Below are 19,790 nucleotides of genomic sequence, written 5' to 3' on the forward strand. Positions count from 1 at the left end.
ATGGAAAGGAAGAAACTGATAACAGGGGCTGGCTAATATTGAATCTGTTGATGGCACATCTGATTGACAATGTTTTTACGGTGTCGCTCGACGCCCTCTACCGAAGCACAGAGTTCCTGCTGTAGAACAATTTCCAGATCCAGTCTGGTGCCTGGGAATAATTATAAGGTAAGGAATCCTCAGCTAGACATCTCTATCGGATGTATGACATTACAACGCATGCTTTTACCACGCATGCCTTTACATCGCAGTTTTTACAACGCATGCTGTTACAACGCATAGCGTTAAGGGGTGCTGGATAGTGAATAGTTTAATTTACTATTCCAACTCCAGTCCCCGTGGATAGTAGGGAAGGTGTTGGATAGTAAATTAAACCTATTCCCTATCCTAGAGCGCCCCCAAGCGCTATGCGTTGTAATGACATGTGTTGTAATAGTTGCGTCGTAAAGGCACTGCGTGGTAAAAGTTGCGTTGAAAAGGATGTTCCCCTCTGTATCAGATGAGCAAATCACAAGCTCTCAAGTGAACAGGTAATCATCTTATGTTGCACTGCTGTTCTAGTAGTGTGGAAACAGGGTTGGGGGTTGCAACAAGGATTTGTAACATTTGAGCAGTCATCTTTATTAGGACTACGGGCAATAAAGCACTCTCCTTTCTGGTGTTATTACTGTTGCTAGGTGATGTGAATGTTATTATAATGTCACCTGGTCAGAGCACGTTTGCTGTGGCTGATGCTTTTAAGTCATAAAGAGAGAAGAGACCCTAATGGGGATTAATCTACCATTTAAGTGAGTGTTTAGTGAACGCTGTAGGGTACATTTAGATTTTAAATGAAAATGTAATCTACTTTTCCAGATGCGAGGATGTTGTGTTTCCTGTGAGAAGTTGGCCTGATATGTGATGTCCACTATTCTAGTGGGCACCCTGTATCAGTCCAAACAACCCTTATGGTGATGGTTGTAAAGTCAACCTTATAGACCAGCTATCCTAGTGGTAGCATGGACAAAGCAGTCTTAGGCTAAACTAAAGAGGGCATGTGAAGCCAGCTGTTTTACCATATGCAATCCCTTTAATACCAAGTGAAAGGACACCACACAGGTTGTATATCAAAATATATATGTATTTATTTCTAACACAATCCTCTGAACTCTTTATGAGGTCAGAGGCACCAGCACATAACAAGATACTTAATAAAAATACAATAAGTTGCACAAAATACAGTAATGCCCTAGGGGCACTTCAAACCATATACTAAAATAGTGGTATAAGAACCACGTCACGAACAAAGGAAAGGCCTAGGGCCTGGAGAATCGCTGGGGCTACACTGTACTAAGAATGTATAGAAAGCAGGAGGCCCAGGAGATGCGCATGCGGGGTCTTTACACGCACGCAACTTACCATAGAGTTAGAATGGGAACGAAAGAAGCGGAAACTAGTTCTTTTAGGACACTTACGGATGGACTAGGGAAAAGCTACTTGAAACTAGGACACTAGGATAGTCAATACCCACAGAAGTTCCGAAATACTCGCGTTACCTCACCCACAGGAAGCGGGTGCATAGGTGTCAAAGTGTGTCGGGTTTCGTCGCTGATTCCTATGGAGCCTTGGAGAAAGATGCTGCAGGCGACCAGGAGAGAAGTGTCTGGTTGGATCCAAGGGCGGATCAAGGATGAACAGTACCTGAAAGTAGAGGGGACAGAGTCTATGTCACTAGCCAGTGACCAGGATGGAACAAGGAAGTAACCAGGAGATGTCGCGAAGCAATCAGGTGATGTCATGAAGCTTGTCTCTGCAGCCATGTGGATCAGGAGGTGTCAACGACAACCAGGCACTTGATACGGACTGTCTCATGAAGGCTCTCGCTGTTGGCGGTGTCGGCTTCCGGATTAGAGTCAACAAGCTTTGGCAAAGGCAACCCACGCAGAAAAGGAGGATGGCTTCTTAATCAGACCAGCAAGGTCTGATGGGCTGCTCCTTTTCAAGGGAGCAAGGGCCAGTCGGGAGCAACCAGACCAGCAGTGTAAATCAAAGGTTTCATCATCACAGGGGCCACTAACCAACGGCAAGTGACCGGACAGACTCGTCAAGCAGGAAAATGCAGAAGGGCCCCACGCACAACTCGTGGAGTGTGGAGGGCTGATCTTTGGTGCAGTTGATGCTCAGGGCTGGGGCTTCTCAATCCCCAATGCACAACTTCGAGGGTGCCTCAGAAGTTGCACGGAAAGCAATTCGCTGGCTTTCCAAGATGGCTGGTCCCACGTCTCTCGTTGCCTCCACGGGTCTCAGCTCTGCTGTGACTGTGGATCGGGCTGTTGGATGTCTGGAAGTCCGGGTCTTGTCAGGCTCTGTGCTCGGGCTCCGGCAGGAGCGTCGGCAAAGCAAACCATTGATCACTTGATGGTGCCTGCTTGTGTAGGGTGGTCACTCCTTGACCACAAGGGAGATTTTTCAGTCTTCTACGTCGAGTAGGATGTCGAAGGTCCAGAGTTTCGTATCAGAGTTTCAGTCAGGATAAATCTAAAGTCTTGGGACTCAGCTCCTACCTATATACCAAATTTAGGGGTTGGATTACCTGCTAGGTCACTCCTATGGGTGGGCCCCAAGAAGGGGGTGGTTACACCCCTTTCCCTTTGTCCAGTTTCGCACCAGATCTGGGGCTGGAGTGCCCCAGCACCGGCTTGAACTGGACTATGCATGGGACACCTTGTGTGCCCCAGGCAGTGTCTCATTTCATTCAGCCCTCCCTGCCCCAATACACTATGGCCTGTCTGGGGTGGTGCTAGCACCTCCCACAACAGGAAACCTATTGTCCAAGCCTCCCTCGCTGGAAGGACTCCCAGCAGCAGGAGGTCAGACTTGTGTCTGTGGCAGCAGCATCCATTTTGTGATGCTGAGGCTCTGGTTACCTTTAACCGGGATTAGTAGGAACAACATGTCTTCTCCCTCTAGAAGGGTGGAATGCTACCCCCGTCGCCAGAACTGGCAAGGGGTAGTATTCCAAAGCGTATGACACCTTACACGACATGTCTTGATAAAGCCAAACCAAAGTTAGCATTTAACCGCGAGGTTCATAATGCACTTAAGAGTATATGGTATGGCAATATCCTAGAATAGCTATAAGGACATGGTTCCGAAAGCTGCAGACAGGCTCAGCTCATGCTAGAGCACCATCTCACATAAAACCAAGCACTCTGCCTTCAGGATTGTTAAGGCCTGCCATAGGAGTGACTTATAGGTGTATATGTGTCTAGATATAAGGTTAGATATAGGTATACTATATCTAAGCAAGGGGTGATTACACGACCTTGCCCCAGCTGAGTGATCAACCAGTTGTGTCAGTTTGGATGGCCAGCCAGGGGTGGCAAAAGATATGCTGCAGCCCCTGGTAGGCCTTGGGTGCACCTATGCCCTGGGTACCTATGGTACACTGTACAGGGACTCATAAGAGTGACCCAATTCCCAATTGGTGATGTACCTACGGTACATGGTGTGAATTTAGAGAGAGAACAGCAGGTCTGTGGGTCTTATTGGCAGGCCCACAGCCACATCTAAGTCGAAAACCAGTGAAGCAAAAAGCAAAAAGTGGGGTGACCATAGGAAAGCAGACCCTACTCTCCTACATTCCCCCCCCCCCTCCATCTATGTGCCCTTACATTCCTCTATGGCCTGCCCCTGGAATCTAGATTGGAGGCTTACAATTGTGTGGCTATAGAGAGCAAAATCAAGGTCCTTGCAAGATAGCCCTCCTTAAACATGCCTCAATTAGCCCTTCCCAAACCCGCATGGCAATACTAGAGAACGTTTTAGTCCACCCAGTGGTTGCCCTTTGGAAGTTCAGTATTCTTTCTCTCCAGAGTGGTTCTTTATCCCCAACATTGGGAAATATTTTCAATAATTATTATGCAGTCATTCCTAATGTAAATGTAAATGTAGTATACTTGTAAAGCGCACAGCTGCCCCAGCAACGGGGCGTCCCGGCGCTGTATAACTCTGGGGAACCCGTCCTGGCTTTCCCTGTGGGATGGTCCCTTGCTGGGAGTCCCCAAGGTGGAGCCAGGCATCCCCGGAATTGGTGGGGCCGTTGTGAAGATTAGGCAAGCTAATGCCCAGAGTTGCCGAGTGGAACCCCTGATTAGAGTAAGCACCGAAGCGAGAATTATCGAGTCCGCTGACCAAGGTCCACGACCCTGCCGCGTCGGGAATTGAACCCTGGTCCCGGGCTGACTTCTGCTCTCAGCCCTGCAGCCTCTAACCAGTGAGCCACACTACTCCAAATGGAGGTCTCTTCTGGATAAGGTCTGTATGTGCACGCCCCACTCTGGACTTAGAGTTACTAGCACCTCTAAAGCTTGACCTAAAGGTCATCAACCTTCTTGGAATATCTGGCTTTGACTGCAGGAAAGAATTGTCTCACGGCCGAATGCCCGTCAAGAGAGAGCTTGGCAGAGGGGTATTTGGTTACAAATATGATGAATATCTCATCCACCTTATTACAAGTGCCACATGATATAATGAACTTGTAATATGACACGATATCCTTCACATTTGTGACAGAGTAGCCTGTCCGCCAAACTAAATTAGGTGCTGACTCTCTAATGACCCATCCCACTTTTCAAAGCTTTGGATTCACCTGAAGCATCATGCTCTGGCAATTCCTGTCTAAATGTGAAAACGTTTTTGGCTGACCCCAAAAAAACATATACGTCTGGGACAGGTACTCAGTCTGGGAAACTGACACGTATATAGAGTGAGCCAGATACCAAACCGTATGTTATAGACCAACAGTATTATCAACTCATATGCTTGTTGACGCAACGTGTATTCATTTTTTAGATACCGACCGAAGGGCGGTTTGAGGAACCCACTAACGGTTAAAGGGGTCCGTCCATTGCAAATTCTTCTGCGGGAGCCTGGTAGGCTTCACCACATAAGGCTACCTGGTAATGTATACTTGGTAAAAATTTGACCGGGAGTAGTAAGGACATTCTTGTCACTCGACACACAGTGAGTACATGTATGTGTGTGTTTTTATTCCATGTGTTTCTACAGGTACAATAAAGGGAGAAGTAAGACGTGCAGGAATCACGCTGACCCAACATAACCCTGATGAAATCGCCGGTAAAGTAATTCAAGGCGATGAAACATGTTGGTTGTTTTTAATTAGAACGGGCATACAGCACAGAATAAAGTTGGAGTTGCTAGTAGAGCTTAGTTCTTTTTAAGGTGGCGGGGACCAGACCTCATACACAGGAGGTAGGTTCCACGGCCACGGGGTAATTCACACAAACACACATAGTTTTCTTTTTTGCACAGCCTTTATCCCCTTTTATTTTCCAGGTTGGCAGTCGTTGATGATGAGAAATTGAGGATCCAGGCGAGTACCAGTCTGCCATATCCTCCCCCGGGTGTTGCTCCCGTGAGGCACTGCAAACCTTCCCTCCCCTTTTTTTCACTAGAGAAGGGTAGAGGTAGGTGTAAGATTAACACATGGAGAGTATGCGCGCGCACACCTTGTTTTTTAAATCATTAGCAATTTTTTCAAAGAGTGACTATCATTAGCAACAGTAGACAGAAGGCTGTAACGTACCCTATGTCTAACTAAACAGATTTACTTAATGATCCGGGGTCCTTACCCCCAGACTGTATAGGGACAGGCACATTGCAGTTTTTGTTGTAGTGAGTGGGGGGCTGCCTGTATAAATCCTTGTCCTATCCCCCTTAGGCTCCTTTGTGTTTAGAGTGACCCCAAAATACAACCTGCCTTCTTGGCAATAGCATTACAGATTGGTCCAATGAGAGAAGGAAAGGTGTGTTATGAAAAGCTTTCCTCGCTTATGAGGCCACTGTGTCCATGGGTGCTTTCAGCTGGGATATTTCTTCTTTCAAAGGTCCAGAGGCACTCAAAGATCCAATGTTGCACTCCCTACCTGCTGCAGAGAAAATCCAGGAAGGTCCTGTTAAATCCTTCTCTTTTATCTACATATAGATTGGTAGCAGGCTCGTCTATTGTTTATAATCAGTAGGCAAAGGTAATCTTCATGTTAGTTAAGGCTTGTGCCCTTCAAACCATTTAAGAACAGGAAGGTCCACTAGGCAGAGCTTTGTTCATACTACTTAAGAAAACTAGTATGCTTTGTGGATTGCCTCTCTTTCACAATTCAGACTGTCTTTCCTGGTCCACTGTAGAACAGGGCTTTATAGTGGCTCAATGTGAAGGCAGCCTTCATGGGTGGTGCCTACAGCTGAGGAAAGGTAATTTAGTGGTTGTTCCATGTGCAAGCCAGGAAAGGAGCAGCAGTCACTGGACCATTTTAAAACATGTCTGTCAAGGAACATGCAGGTCTGGGTGGTCGGGGTGCCTGCTAGGTCAGTCAGTCATCCAAGACAAGGTCAGCTGTTAAAATGTCTTATGGATGGAAAATATCTGTTTTTTGATAAGTCGTCTATGTGGACCCTCCTTCAAACCTCTCCCAAGTATTACCAGTGAATTTTGCCACGTGTCCCTCACTAGTTCAACTGTCATTCAAGTTTTATTTGCCAACACATCAACTAGATGCTGTATGCGCATCTTCTAAGTCCTGTCTTAGAATTGGGGGCCATTGAATATCGATCTACTAGTACTTAGATAAATATCTACCTGTATTTTCATCTGACAACAGGATCCAGTTGCTGTAATTTTAGAAGCTTTCATTTAGCACTAGTTGGACCCTGGTTGTATGTTTTCCCTCCATTTTCCCTGATCGTTCACTTCTTGGACAGAGTTAGGAGCTTTTTTAATTCTATGGTGTTTTGATGTTACTTTTTAGGACTCAAGCATTGTTCCCCACCCTCCTTCCAAGATTTCCTGATTGTGCCAGCGAGGGAGATACTAGAAGTTTGATAGATTTCCATTCTCCCTTGCATGGCCAGGCGCTTTGGCTTTAACTGGGACCCAGGAACAATAAAACTGTTCGGAGACACTGGACTTGCTGATGGACGAATGTGAGTCTAGATTCTCTTGCGTGCATCTAGAGGGTTTGGTCATCTTTCTGATCGTAGGTGTGGCCAACTTTCTAACCTTGTTTGATAGGGTAGAACGTACTGCAGTTCAACATTTATAAATATGTGATTTCTGCTTGCAGTCTGACAGACAAAGCTGGGCCGGAAGGCAGAGTCAGACCTTAATTTGTCTCCTCTTTTAAAAGTATTCACATGCAAAAAAAGTAATTCTCCCTTGTATACTTCCCTTTAACCTGTCCTTTTACTCCTGGTAGGCTGGTCATACAATGATGCCTTGGATTTTATGAGACACTCCTTTAAGCTGACATAATTCCAGGTGAGTTTCTGGTGTCGGTTTTAGAGTGCATAAAAACTTTTTACCCCCAAATATGTCTGTTGTTGCCTTTTCCAAGCCTACCGAAATTCTTCTACTTTTTTATAATACCAGATTCCTGTATAAACCTGTACACTATGTAGTTCCTTGTCTTCGGTTTTATGAGCTGAGGACTGGGGCATTCACAGGCGTTTCCCTTCTCTTAATCTCTTTCTGACCTTTTCATGCAGTCCGCGTTACTACCCTAGATTAGTGAAAGTGATTAGTGCTTCAGCTGACTGGTTATGACACAAGCGTGTGTAGCACTCTGCTAGAAAGCGTGTCTTTGAAAGTCTTCCATTTGTGTGGCAGCTGACAAGGAATTTTCAAGCCGACCTATTGGTTCTATGTATCCACCTTTATATCCTTTAAATTTAGATCTATTGTACGCACTGCTGTGAATGCTGCTGACAGGCTTTGAACTTCCACAAACATAGCCTCTGTGGGGTGTGTCCAAATGTAGATTTTCTTCAAAATGTGTAGGAAATCATATTTGTTCTGGAAAAAAAAAATGTGTAGGAAATCATAATTTTATTATAGAAACAAAAGCTGGTATGACACCCTTCCTTACTGCCCGACCTGATATTTTTCGTTTTTTTCCTTATAGTCTGCAGTTGATTTGGCTTAAATAGACCTTTGTGTGGATAACAGTTGATTGCTTGTCTGGTTCTATGTACAACCTCTTTGAGGTCCTTCCGAGCAATCTTCACAGAAAGCAATAAGGGTGACTCTTTTGTTTACCTGCTGTTGTGCTATCAAAACCACAATGACATCTTGTTTGTGTACCTCGGTGTGCTGAAATAAAGATACATTTAATACTATTTGCTGTGATATGATTGTGATTTCCTACTCAGTCAGGGAGAAATCTACATTATGAACTCACCTTAGTAACCTCTTCGCTTGAAGCTTTCTCATTGGCGAAATCTCTTAAGGTTGACAGATTTAGTCTACGTTCCTGCAACTGAGAAGAAAGTTGATTTATGTTTAGGAGAAAAAATACATTTGAAGACATATTATTATAGATGAGTTTCTACATAGTGCTTGCGGATACAGTATTGCATGCTATAAATAACTGGGCATATGCAAAATAAACTTCTGCCATGAAGGTGAAAAATGCTGCATTTTTTGTAAAGATCTGAAATTTGTCATCTTCTATGATGGCAGTTTCAAAGAAAACATGTTTAGCAGAAAAAATGTGCCTGCAAACAAATTCTAGAATGGGTCCTTCTAAAAGTAGGTTTTTGCAAAGTCCGTATGTTTCATAGTGTAATTTTACTGGACTCTTCTACACACAGTTTAATAAAAAAAAATCTTCACTGTTTGTCACGTTTGCAAAGTTAATATAAACAAGCACTGGCAATGCCAAAGGGCTCGTTTAGAACTGATATTGCCTTTCAATCTCTAGTAGGTTTAAGCACTTATAACTCATTATAAATGGACCATGTCACTCATCTTCACACTCGTTAATCCATTCATCCACCCACTGACTAATTCTTGCATTTAACCACCCACCCAGATACAATACACACTCACTCAACAAGCAAATGCAAGATACATTTAAAGGATAAAATTAGAAAAAAGAAAAATTGCCACCGTCTACACATGGCTGGTATATACGTGCAATAAAAAAAGTTAAAAATGAAACAATGCAGTGGACGGCCATAACAGAATGCTATTTAGAATATTGAATGATTTTTGTAAAGTTCCAACAAGGCAGTCATATTTAGGAGAAAAGTGTCCGCTGTCTTGGAACTGAAAAACAGTGATAAACAATGCCTGTAGCTTTGCAGTAAGTTTGGGCAACACCACTGTTGTGCACGGCGCAGGGAGATACGCACGCAACCCCTGCATGCGTAAGTAAAGTGAGCGCTAGAGAAATGAATAACAGCCGCGGCCGGTAGTGGGAGTACCTGCTGAGCGGTGACGTGGGGAGGGGGAGGGGCAGGGTGGGGGGTAGTAATGTATGGATTACGGACCTTAACAGGTAAGTAAACATATAAATGAATAAAACGAATTTCGTTGCGTGCATGCACTGCATCGCATCTGGTGATGCAGTGCAAGCAACGAAATTCGTTTTATTCATTTATATGTTTACTTACCTGTTAAGGTCCATAATCCATACAGTACTACCCCCCACCCTGCCCCTCCCCACGTCACCGCCCGGCAGGTACTCCCACTACTGGCCGTGGCTGATGAATAAATATCCCGGGGCTCTGATGTTAGGATAGAAATGCTCATGTTTGCGCATTGCCCCTAGCATTCGCTGCACCATTTTCTTCACAGGCACCATTTTAAGCAGCTCAAAACTGATCTCGTTGAAATACCGAGAAATGCTCCCCTTAGAGTTTAGTTTTCTTCATTTCTGTTCTGTTCCAGTAATGAATACACTGTTCCTATTAGCACATACCTTTCTCAATAGATAGAGGCCCTGTCCCACTTGTCTAGTGGCGAGCCCTGATGGAACGGCCTTGGAATGAAGATACATTGTGAACGATAGAAGCGTTGAAACCGGTTTTTGTATTTCACTGCTTAGCTGCACCTGCCTGCAAAATTCCACTGTGGGCGTGTCCTAGCCCAGTTACGAAGTGTACATAATCTATCTTTATGCTTTTCGTTTTCAGTTCCCTCTGCAGCACTCCTAGCGACTGTGCAGACCAGGCTCCACTCTGAGTGTATATTAATAAACACTTATTGGTTTGTATTCTCTACTGTCTAACCGACTCTTAATTTGGTATGGAAGGCTGAGAGGTGGTCATTAGTGACACGGGTGACCCTAATCGGGCCACTTCCTTCACTGGGCATGGTCAGTTTGAAGACCACCAACTATGCCCCTGACTGTGTGGTCTCTTATTGAGCTGCTGGGCCTTGCACCCCAACAGTACACTGGCGACAAGGGACCCATGCCTCCTCACGGGCCTGCTGGCTGAAGACCGCAGTGCTTTTCAACCGGTGCTGTCCCACGCCTGCTGGACTGCCGTCACCGCTGCTTATGGCAGGCTGCCTCATTCCTGCCCGCCACGTCGTCGACCAAGTGTGGCGGTCTACGCACGCATGACACTGCAAGGTGGAGTTGATCACAGCAGACTGGGTTGCATCTTCGGCGGCGGTGCTGTGGCATATAGCCTCTGCTGGCCTGCCTCCCTGTCCTTGTGGACCGGCACCAACTTGAAGCTTCTAGGCCTGGGTCCACTGGCCCTGTAAGCCACATGGACTCTGCCCCAAAGCGGTTAGTGGCACTGCCATCCTAGTTTTTGCTGCTGTGGTGAAGGCCATCGGTGGTCCCCTATGCCCATGTGCTCTCTGTTTGTCTTTGTCTGCTTGACTTGGTCCATGTTGTAAGAAAAATTGCCAGTCTCAAAGACATTCACCAGGCAGCCCCACTATGCCAGGAGGCAGTACAAGACCATACCATCTCCGCCCTCATTGACACTGGCGCCTCGATCAACCTGATGGCCGCAGATGTCTATCACAGTCTGCCCAACCTGCCAGTGCTTCACCACACTAAGGTGCAAATATATGTATTTGATGACCGCTCACCAATGAGGCTCCATGGCATGTTCCATGCAGATCTCTCCAATGACACTACTTGGAAGGGAGCAAAGGTGTATGTATCACAAGAAGGATCTGAGTTCCTCCTCAGCTACTGCACAGCCCAAGACCTGAACCTAATACAGTTTGCTTTAAGTGTGCATGCCCAGGACTTTTACCACCTTTTGCAAGAATTTTCACCTTTATTAGAGGGGATCGGTTGCCTTAAAGGGCCAGTCACCCACCTACGCATTGCCAAGTCCGTCGCACCGGTGGCACTCTGGCATTGGAGGATTGCTTTCCATCTCCGCTCCGAAGTTTAAAAAAAACCTAAAGATGCTAGAAAAATCAGGCCTCATTGAGCGTTTTAAAGTCCTCACCCATGGGTCTCCCCCATCATGGTGGCAAAGAAACAGAAACAACCGCATTTGTGTGGAGATGAGGGTCACCAACCAGGCACAAAAGTGTGAACCTCATCTTACCCCAATCATAGATGACATCACTGGGATCCAGGTAGGTGATATAAGTCACCTACCTGGATCCCAGATGATTCCAATGGGGCGACGACGCTAGTTCCCTAATCCTCCCGAGACTTGCCCTCGGTTTACAAGAGGAGACACTGCTCCGGTGGCAAATCCCAGGGGGAAGGGGGTTGGGGTGGAGAGAGCGTGTAGAGTCAAAGATGCTATGGCTTGCTACTCAAGAGCAACACTGCTGTAGACAATCACACCAGTCTGATGATTGGTACCAGAAGATATAATACCTACAAAACAAACAAATAATAAAGCTTTAGTCTAGTATTAACTCTATCTCTTAATATATCAACTCACGAAAGCCTTCAAAATCTAAACCAACCTTCAGTATTGTTGTTGTTTTGTTTTCATTTAGATTGCCCCTAGAGGCTCCTTTATCAAAATTTTCAAAACTGTAGTGAGTATGATTTCAGCATCAAACCCACAAGTAAATTTGTACGAGGTTAGCTTCACTCAAGTCTTCTCTGGCAGAGCCATGTGAACAGTATATACAAGTTGAACAAAGACACTGGTTACCTCTGTTTGCAGTATGATGTTGGGACTGAGCTCAGCACATAATAAAATAATCGTTTTTTAATGCAACTCTCCTGTTCTTCTTGTTCTTTTTTCCATCCAGGTGTGAGACTAATGCGGAACTTTCTTTGCGGTGAGGTCGAAGTGGGAGAATCCAAATAGCTGGCAAGACAGAGTCCTGGAAGCCGGGAAACGTTTAAATGGCAGGTGAAGAGGCTAAGCGAAGGGGAGGAGTTAGGACAATCTTTAAACAAGACTCCTTGAGGGGGCGTTGCATATATAGCATCAGGACAAGGCACTTTTCCTCATCTCTCCTGCCTGCCACCGGCTCAATACTATAGGACTGGCCTGCCCTGCGAAAGAAGGCGGCATCTGTAGATAGCCCCTGCCTGGACATCGGAAGCCCCAGGAATACGTGGCGGGGGCCCCGGTTGCTACACGAGGAGAGCTGTGTGGAGCTCCGAGCAGCGGACGGGTCTAGAGGCGAGGCTGGTTGTCCTGGCGGGGTTGTAGTGCGTTCCACAGAAATCAGCTGCCTGGAATATGGGTGGTGAGACGGCTTGCCGGGAGTCAGTGGCCGGAAGCACACAGAACGCCGTATGACAGATGGGACCGTGAGCAAGGTTGGCAAATCTGCAGGAGCTTGCGAAGCTTGCGAAGCTTGCGGAGGGGTTCACGGCGACCCGATTTGAGGAAGGAGAGCAGATCTGCCGATCAAGAAGAAGCTGCAGCTACACTGACTGTTGAGTCGTATATGGATGGTGGGACTGTTCTCAACCCCATCGGTGGCCTGGATGTGGCTTCCAATCCCACTTAGAGCCCAAGAGGCCTAAGCAACTTACGAACGCCAGGAAGTGTGGGAGCTGCGTCGGGGACCTATGCTGTAGGATGGCTCCTGCAAGACATTGGGGGCAGGAGGGTGAATGGGGAACCTCTTCTTGCTAAGAGTGGGCACAGATCTGACTGACGGGTGCCTCCAGTGAGGCATACACCAAGAGCTCCTGAGCCCGTTTCTGTCCTAGGGCTCATGTTGGAGGCTCTCTGGAGAGTGGGGGCTCACAGCGGACACACGGTGTGAGGGACTGGAAAGGACCTACAATGACTCAGCCAACAATGGTAACTAGCCACACCAGGGAAGACCACACTATCAAAGAAATGCTTGCCAACCCAACAAGGGCTCATCTAGCGACCCCCCTGCCCCATTGGACTTTCCATGGTGCCAGGCTGAGAGCATGGCAGAGGAACCAGTGATGTGCTCCTTCCTGGATTCACTATTCACGTCACTGAGGGAGGAACTCAAGGGGATCAAAAGAGACCTCTCCCAGGATATCAATGAAGTTAGAAGGGACATGGACTTGTTAGGGGATCATGCTGCAGCCCTGGAAGACAAGGGAGATGGCCAGGAGGAGGAATTCAAATCCCTCCAACAGGAGGTCATCCATCTCTGCAAGCAACATATAGACTTGCAGGCACACCTGGAAGATCTCCAGAACAGACCCCGCCAGAATAATGTCCACATACGGGACATAGCTACTAAAGCGGAGGGGGAGGACATCTTCAGCTACGTTAGGGACCTCTTTCACCACATCCTAGGTGCATCCTCAGACACTACAATAAAGATCCACCGGGCAACTCTGCTGGACTACCTCGCTTGAACACACAGCTCCCACAGCAGACATTCTAGTATGTGTGCCTGATTTCCAAATCAAGGAGGACATCTTGTGCAAAGCTCTGGAAAAGCACCATATCGCTTACAAAGACCAGACCTGACCTTCTATCAAGACTTAGTTGCACTCACACTGCAGAAGTGGAGGGAGTTCCGACCTGTCACCACACACTTGCGAAGCCAAGAGATGCCCTACTCATGAAGACATCCCTTTTGCCTCATATTCCACTTGAAAGGGAAACTTTTCTAACTAAGATCCCTAACAGAGGCTTACCAAGTGCTGGGGTTGGATCTGCCCACAGTAGGGCGTGAGTCGGGTCTTTCCTCCCCCCAACCAAGAGAGCAACAGCCACGCTGGCGGAGACCTGGAGCACGAAGTGGGATGAGGCAACTAAATCTTGCAGGGATAGCCAAGTGGCAACTGGCAGTGTTGGACGCGATTCCTGAGGTGCAGTCCAAGACAGACGACTGAACATCCCGCAGACCTATGTATAGCAGAAGGGCTGGGTGGTGGGTGTTGGGATGGGGATTGTTGGCACATGTTGGACCCCTTATGGTCAAACTTGCAGACTTGTAAGAGTGTGGGACTGAAAGTAAGTTGCTGGTCCAGTACTCAAGTTAACCTCTTTTTCCATTTTTACCGCTTTTATCATTGGGGCCCACACTCACTTACACAATTAACGCAATGACACACACGCAGGGCAATCAGGGAGCCTTCCACTGCAACTAGCAGATCTCTTAGAATCAGCCGGTCATTAAACCCCATATTATACATCACTCTAGACAACCCCAATGCAGAGCACACCACTTAGAGTTCTCACCCTTAGTGTGAGAGGGCTCAATAACCCAGTAAAACGCAGGGCGGTATTATCAACTTTCAGAAAATTCGAAAGCGGATATCTGTCTCCTTCAGGAGACCCACTTGCTCTCGAAAGATTGCCACAGCCTTGGGGCCTCTACTTTACCACACTAGTTTTTCTCCTCGGCCTCCACGAAGATGCAGGGGTGGCCATCTTGGTGGCACAGTCCTTCAAGGGGAGAGTGGTACAGAAGGAGGCCGAACTTAGGGGCAGACTCCTCACTTACTGTTTCATGCTGGGGGGCCAGTCCTTGGTGTGGGCTCTATATACACCCCAAACGACGGGCGAGAATCATTTCTACATACAACATTAGTGGAGACGGTGTCTACCACTGAGAGGAGGGTATTACTAGGAGTGGATCTCAACTTGGTATTCGATAATTCTCTAGACAGATTGGTACAGAGCCATGGGCAGGAGGGAGGTCATGCATGGATAAGGGTCAATAGTCTCAGGTACCTGTGGAGGGCCTCCCGTCCCCACACATATGAATACTCCTTTTTCTCTAATGCGCATAAGATGTACGCTAGGTTGGGCTATTTCCTGGGCACGACGGACATGCATGCACTCACCACGGAGACGGAAATCCTCACAGCAGCACTTTCAGATTATGCCACAGTGATACTTTCACTGTCCCGCCCCCGCTGGAGCGCCCCACCTGCCAGTGGTGATTAGGAGATATTATGCTACAACACCCAGAGGTGGTAGCACAGATTCAACAAACTATTACAAAATACCTTGCACACAACAACATATATACATTTCCATCGCCACATTATGGAAAGCACTAAAACAGTAGTCAGGGGCATACTCATTGCAGTTACAAGGATAAGCTGACCTGGAGGTTAAAGATTGCGGAATATAGGAAGGCGATTAACAGGACCAAAGCAGAATATTTTGCCGCCCTGATACTTAACGCCCCGAACAGCGCTAGAAGTATTTTTAACATTCTAAATAGCTTGACCAACCCAGAATACTCTAAGAATGTGATATCCCCCTCCCAAACACTCGTTGATGACCTGGCTAGGTTTTTCCATAATAAAGTTAATGACATCATTGAAGATTTGGGTGGGGTATCTTATCTTTCTGCTGCGGCAAATACTTTGACTCTAGAAACCGAGGACTCGTTGGGAATTAGTACTGTGGCGCCAGGTGTTAATTTGGAAAGGGGTATCACCGACTCTCTCTCCGAGTTTTTGCCTCAGGAGCTGGAGGACTTTTGTAGATTACCTGATGGTATTGCATCTGGATCTCCATTAGATCCGATGCCTTGTAAAATCTGTAAAGACTTTAGGGCAGAGTTATTTCCCACACTTCCTCAGATTTGTAACCAGTCCTTTACTGATGGAGTGGTTCCGTCTCAGTGGAAGCAGGCACTGGTGACACCCTTGCTTAAGAAGCCCTCACTTGACCCCGAGTGCCCTAAAAATTTTAGGCCTATCTCTCTCCTGCCTTTTCCTGCTAAAATAGTGGAAAGGGTGGTGAGTAATACTCTGTCCAAGTATGTGGAACAAGCTAAGCTCTTGGAGGAGGACCAGTTTGGGTTTTGGCCGGCCCATGGCACCGAGACGGCCTTGGTGACCGTGATGTACAAACTTCGGGGGTGGGCAGACAGGGGTCAGGCAGCAGTACTTATTCTCTTATTCTGCTTGACCGGTCTGCCGCCTTCGACACGGTCAACCACGCAATCCTGCTGAGAAGACTAAAAGAGGTGTGGGTGACGGGCTGTGCTCTTAGGTGGTTCCAGTCTTTTTTGCTGGGCAAACAGCAAGCAGTGTCCCTCCCTCCTTACCAATCTGCTTTTACTAGTGTCTCGCATGGCATACCGCAGGGCTCGGCCATCAGCCCTATCCTTTTTAACATCTATATGAAACCCCTGATTGCGGTCATCAAGCGACATAAGATTAATATCATTAATTATGCTGATGACACGCAATTGATTCTCTCCCTTGAGGGAGCGCAGTCAACATCATTAGAGGTGTTTCATAGCTGCATGCGGGACACAACGCTCTGGTTGAGGGAAAACTCGCTGCAATTTAATGCGTCCAAGATGGAGGTGCTTTACTGTTCTATGGAAAGGGTTCCTTCTGCGCTGCCCAGTAATTTCTGGCCCTCTGACACCTTGAATTCGGTTCGGCCTGTAAAGCCCGTTCATAACCTGGGTGTGATGTTTGACTGTAATCTTACTTTGGAGGCGCAGGTGACGAAAGTTGTGGGCTGTTGTCTGGCCATCATTCGTTCCTTACGCAAGATCTTTCCTCTGCTCCCTCTTATGGCACGCTCGTTGATAGCACGTAGTACCATTCTTAGCAGAGTAGATTACTGCAATGCCCTGCTTCTCGAGTCCCCGAAATTCCTTCTTGACAGGTTGCCGAGGATACAGACAACTGCAGCTAAATTAGTGTTAGGCTGGCCTAGAAGGTCTTCTTCTTCATCGGCCTTGGCTGAGCTGCACTGGCTCCCTTTAGAAATTCAATAAACAAATAAATAAATTTTCAGCCGCTGACAAAATAGTGAGAAAAGAGAAAGTGGACAAAACCAAACAAATCAAAGAGCTAGAACGCATTCACCAACGCACAGGCGCCCCGAGGAACTGGCATCACCTGTCAGCCCTTCACTCCCAACTGGCAGGCTTCGATTCGGATCGGGCAGAATACACTGCCCTCCATCTACGTCATTCCTTCAATGTCAATAGAGATAAATGGGGCCCACTTTTAGCAAACAAACTGCACGCTCAGCAGAAGGACCTGGGGGTGTCCTCGAGTCACACGTTGTGGGGGGAGCTGGTGACAGAAGACAGAGCCATAGCGAATACCATTAGGGAATTCTAAAAAACACCTATACTGGGGCCAACACTTAGGCCCCATGGACAGCACCTGGCATCTTTAATTTGCACGCCCGACCCCTCTCTCACCAGAATTAAACAACAATTGGCAAAGCCTTTAGGTCTGGCTATTTATAAAGAGCACATTCACATGCCCTTTCGAAGGCCACAATCTGCCCTTTCAAGGGGAAGGCGGCAGTACTGTAACGTAAAATAAAGGCTCCTTGAGTAATCCATCTTTATTGCAGTCGAATGCAGAATCTTAAGCTGTTATGTGAGGTCATTTGAGACAGACACAAATGCTTACTGCAGCAGGCTGCATTATCAAAAGCCACTAGTGAAGATCCTATTAGCTGGACGCAAGTGCTTGCTGCACCCAGCTGCAGAACTAGAGGTCTCTTGTGTGAGACAACACTTCAGTACCTCAACTTTTAACTATTGTTCCCTTGATTCACACACAAGTCTACCATGGGCTTCCATCACTGCCCTTTCAATTTGAGGATGCCAAAGAACTATGAACATGCGAGGTGCCCTTAAATGTTTTCTTTACTTGAAAGTGGAGAGGAGATATTGGCAAAAAATCTCAACTGTTCTTTTATTCTAACCAAGCAGATTATAGAGAGGGCTTGGAGTCAAAAGATAAATTTGCATATTCATGTTAGCAAGTCTAATGATTTTTGATTGTTTTCTGTGGCCTTCGTAATATCAATAGGTACCGATCAACAGTACTCACAAAAATCTTGGTTTTAGTTGCTCTTAAGGAATAGTTCTTTAGTTGCTTTCGTCAACACGTAAAGCACCAGTATGGTCAGGAAGTGGTATACGATTGGCAGAGAGAGACTGAAGACTTAAAGGCTGTGAGAAAAAAGGGAGGGAGCGGGAAGTAATAAAGTGTAAATCTAACAAGAGAGAGTAAGAGAAGGCAGAATAAGGACAGCAGTCCCAAAGGGTGAGGGGCTTGAGATCCTACATGGTCTAAAAACAATATGCGCAATGATTCCCCATGGCACAGGCCAAGCTGGACCGTCAGAAGGTCCTAGGAACTACCTACCTTCATCTTTGAATTGCTGGTTTTTCATGTAATTGATACATGCATGTACCTGAGTCATTGCCAGTGACTGTTTTCCGCCTGTGTGTTAGTTTACCCAGGAGGAAGGCTGGTTATTGTGACCTTCCCAACAAACTAGCCAAACGTATTTAGTGCCAGTGATGGTCAATGTGTGTAGGTTTAGGCATTTTAAGGTCTATGAGGAGTGTCGATCAGCAAGTTGTTGCCAAAATGTTTCCATGGGAACGAGGATTATGTGGTATTGTTATTCCAGTTCCCCAGTATTTTAATGGTTCCTCTTTTATGTGTACCTGCTTACTATTGTAATGGTATGTATCATATAGAATGTTTACTGTTTAAGAGAAGCTATGACAACAGTTCTGGGCTTCGCTCCTGCCTGCTCTGTAGTGGCTGGAGTTTCTCTATAATAAAAGACTTATCTATTTACTCCGTGGCCTGTGGTCCTTTACCATTTTCTCTCCAAAGTCACTGATTGCTGTTCATGAGTCTCCTTGTATAGCAATTTCAATGGAAGACATCTAAATTAAACTAGTACTAGGTTCCAGTACAGGACCAGAGATGTCCAATGAAGCTCCAGAAGTATTGGGTCCATGACACATTTTCAAGACAATTACTAATAACAATGAGTTCCATTGAAATCTACTGTAGGTACATTTATCTTACATAGTTATCCTGAAAATCTGGCATAGATTTAGTCATCCTGGTACTCCTCTCTTAGAAACTGGGAAGAGGACAGCGCATGTTCATGGATCCTTATTTTCTTTTGATGTTGTCATCATTCTTAGCTCAGTATTACCTCCTACTACTGCTGAACCTTTAGGAGCCTATTTATGAGAGGTTTGCATCATGTTTGCACAATGCAACTTGGTACATGTGTGAAGCAAACCTCTAAGTCAGATTTTTGAAGCCACACAAAGTCTGTTTGCGTGGCTTAAATATTCTGGAGTAACGTAACACAGAGCCAATCATTGCATTGAGTTACTCTGCCAATGGAAGGGGTTCCTTGGGCATTGCGTCGGTGTTCCAAGAAGAATCCCATGGATGTTGATACTGCCCCAGATTCACAAACACTTGTAAACCTGGGGATGCTTCAAAATCGTACGCCTTCCCAGGGGAGGCATAACAAGGAGAAACCTCTTTATTTCTCCTCATTTCTTCCTCCTTCTATGTGTGCTGCAGAATGCAGCACACATAGAAAGGGGAATATGCGTTGCAGGATTGGTTTTGTGCAGGAAGGTGCCCCTTCATGCACAAAACAATCCTTTTTACAACGCAGGCACCCTTGCACCAGGATGCAAGAGTGCCTGCGTTGGCGCTAGGCTGCCAAAAAGGTGCAAGGGAAAGGACATAATGTGCCGTATTGCCTTAAACTTTTCCTGTCACGCATTGCAGAGCAGCAAGGTGATTTGCTGCGCTGATCTGTGTCACAAGTTCATAAATGACCCTTGG

At 46.4% G+C, this 19,790-nt stretch overlaps 1 protein-coding gene across 1 annotated transcript in view; it reads right to left on the bottom strand.

The window, feature by feature from the left end:
- CAGE1 (cancer antigen 1) overlaps positions 1-19,790 on the bottom strand; it is a 1,568,844-nt gene that overhangs the window by 741,140 nt on the left and 807,914 nt on the right. The window contains exon 10 of the mRNA XM_078688067.1: positions 8,235-8,312. Coding sequence (XP_078544193.1) covers positions 8,235-8,312 — 78 coding nt within the window. The remainder of the gene's footprint in view (positions 1-8,234; positions 8,313-19,790) is intronic.

This window comes from Lissotriton helveticus, chromosome 4_1 (assembly GCF_964261635.1).
Source record: "Lissotriton helveticus chromosome 4_1, aLisHel1.1, whole genome shotgun sequence".
NCBI lineage: Eukaryota > Metazoa > Chordata > Amphibia > Caudata > Salamandridae > Lissotriton > Lissotriton helveticus.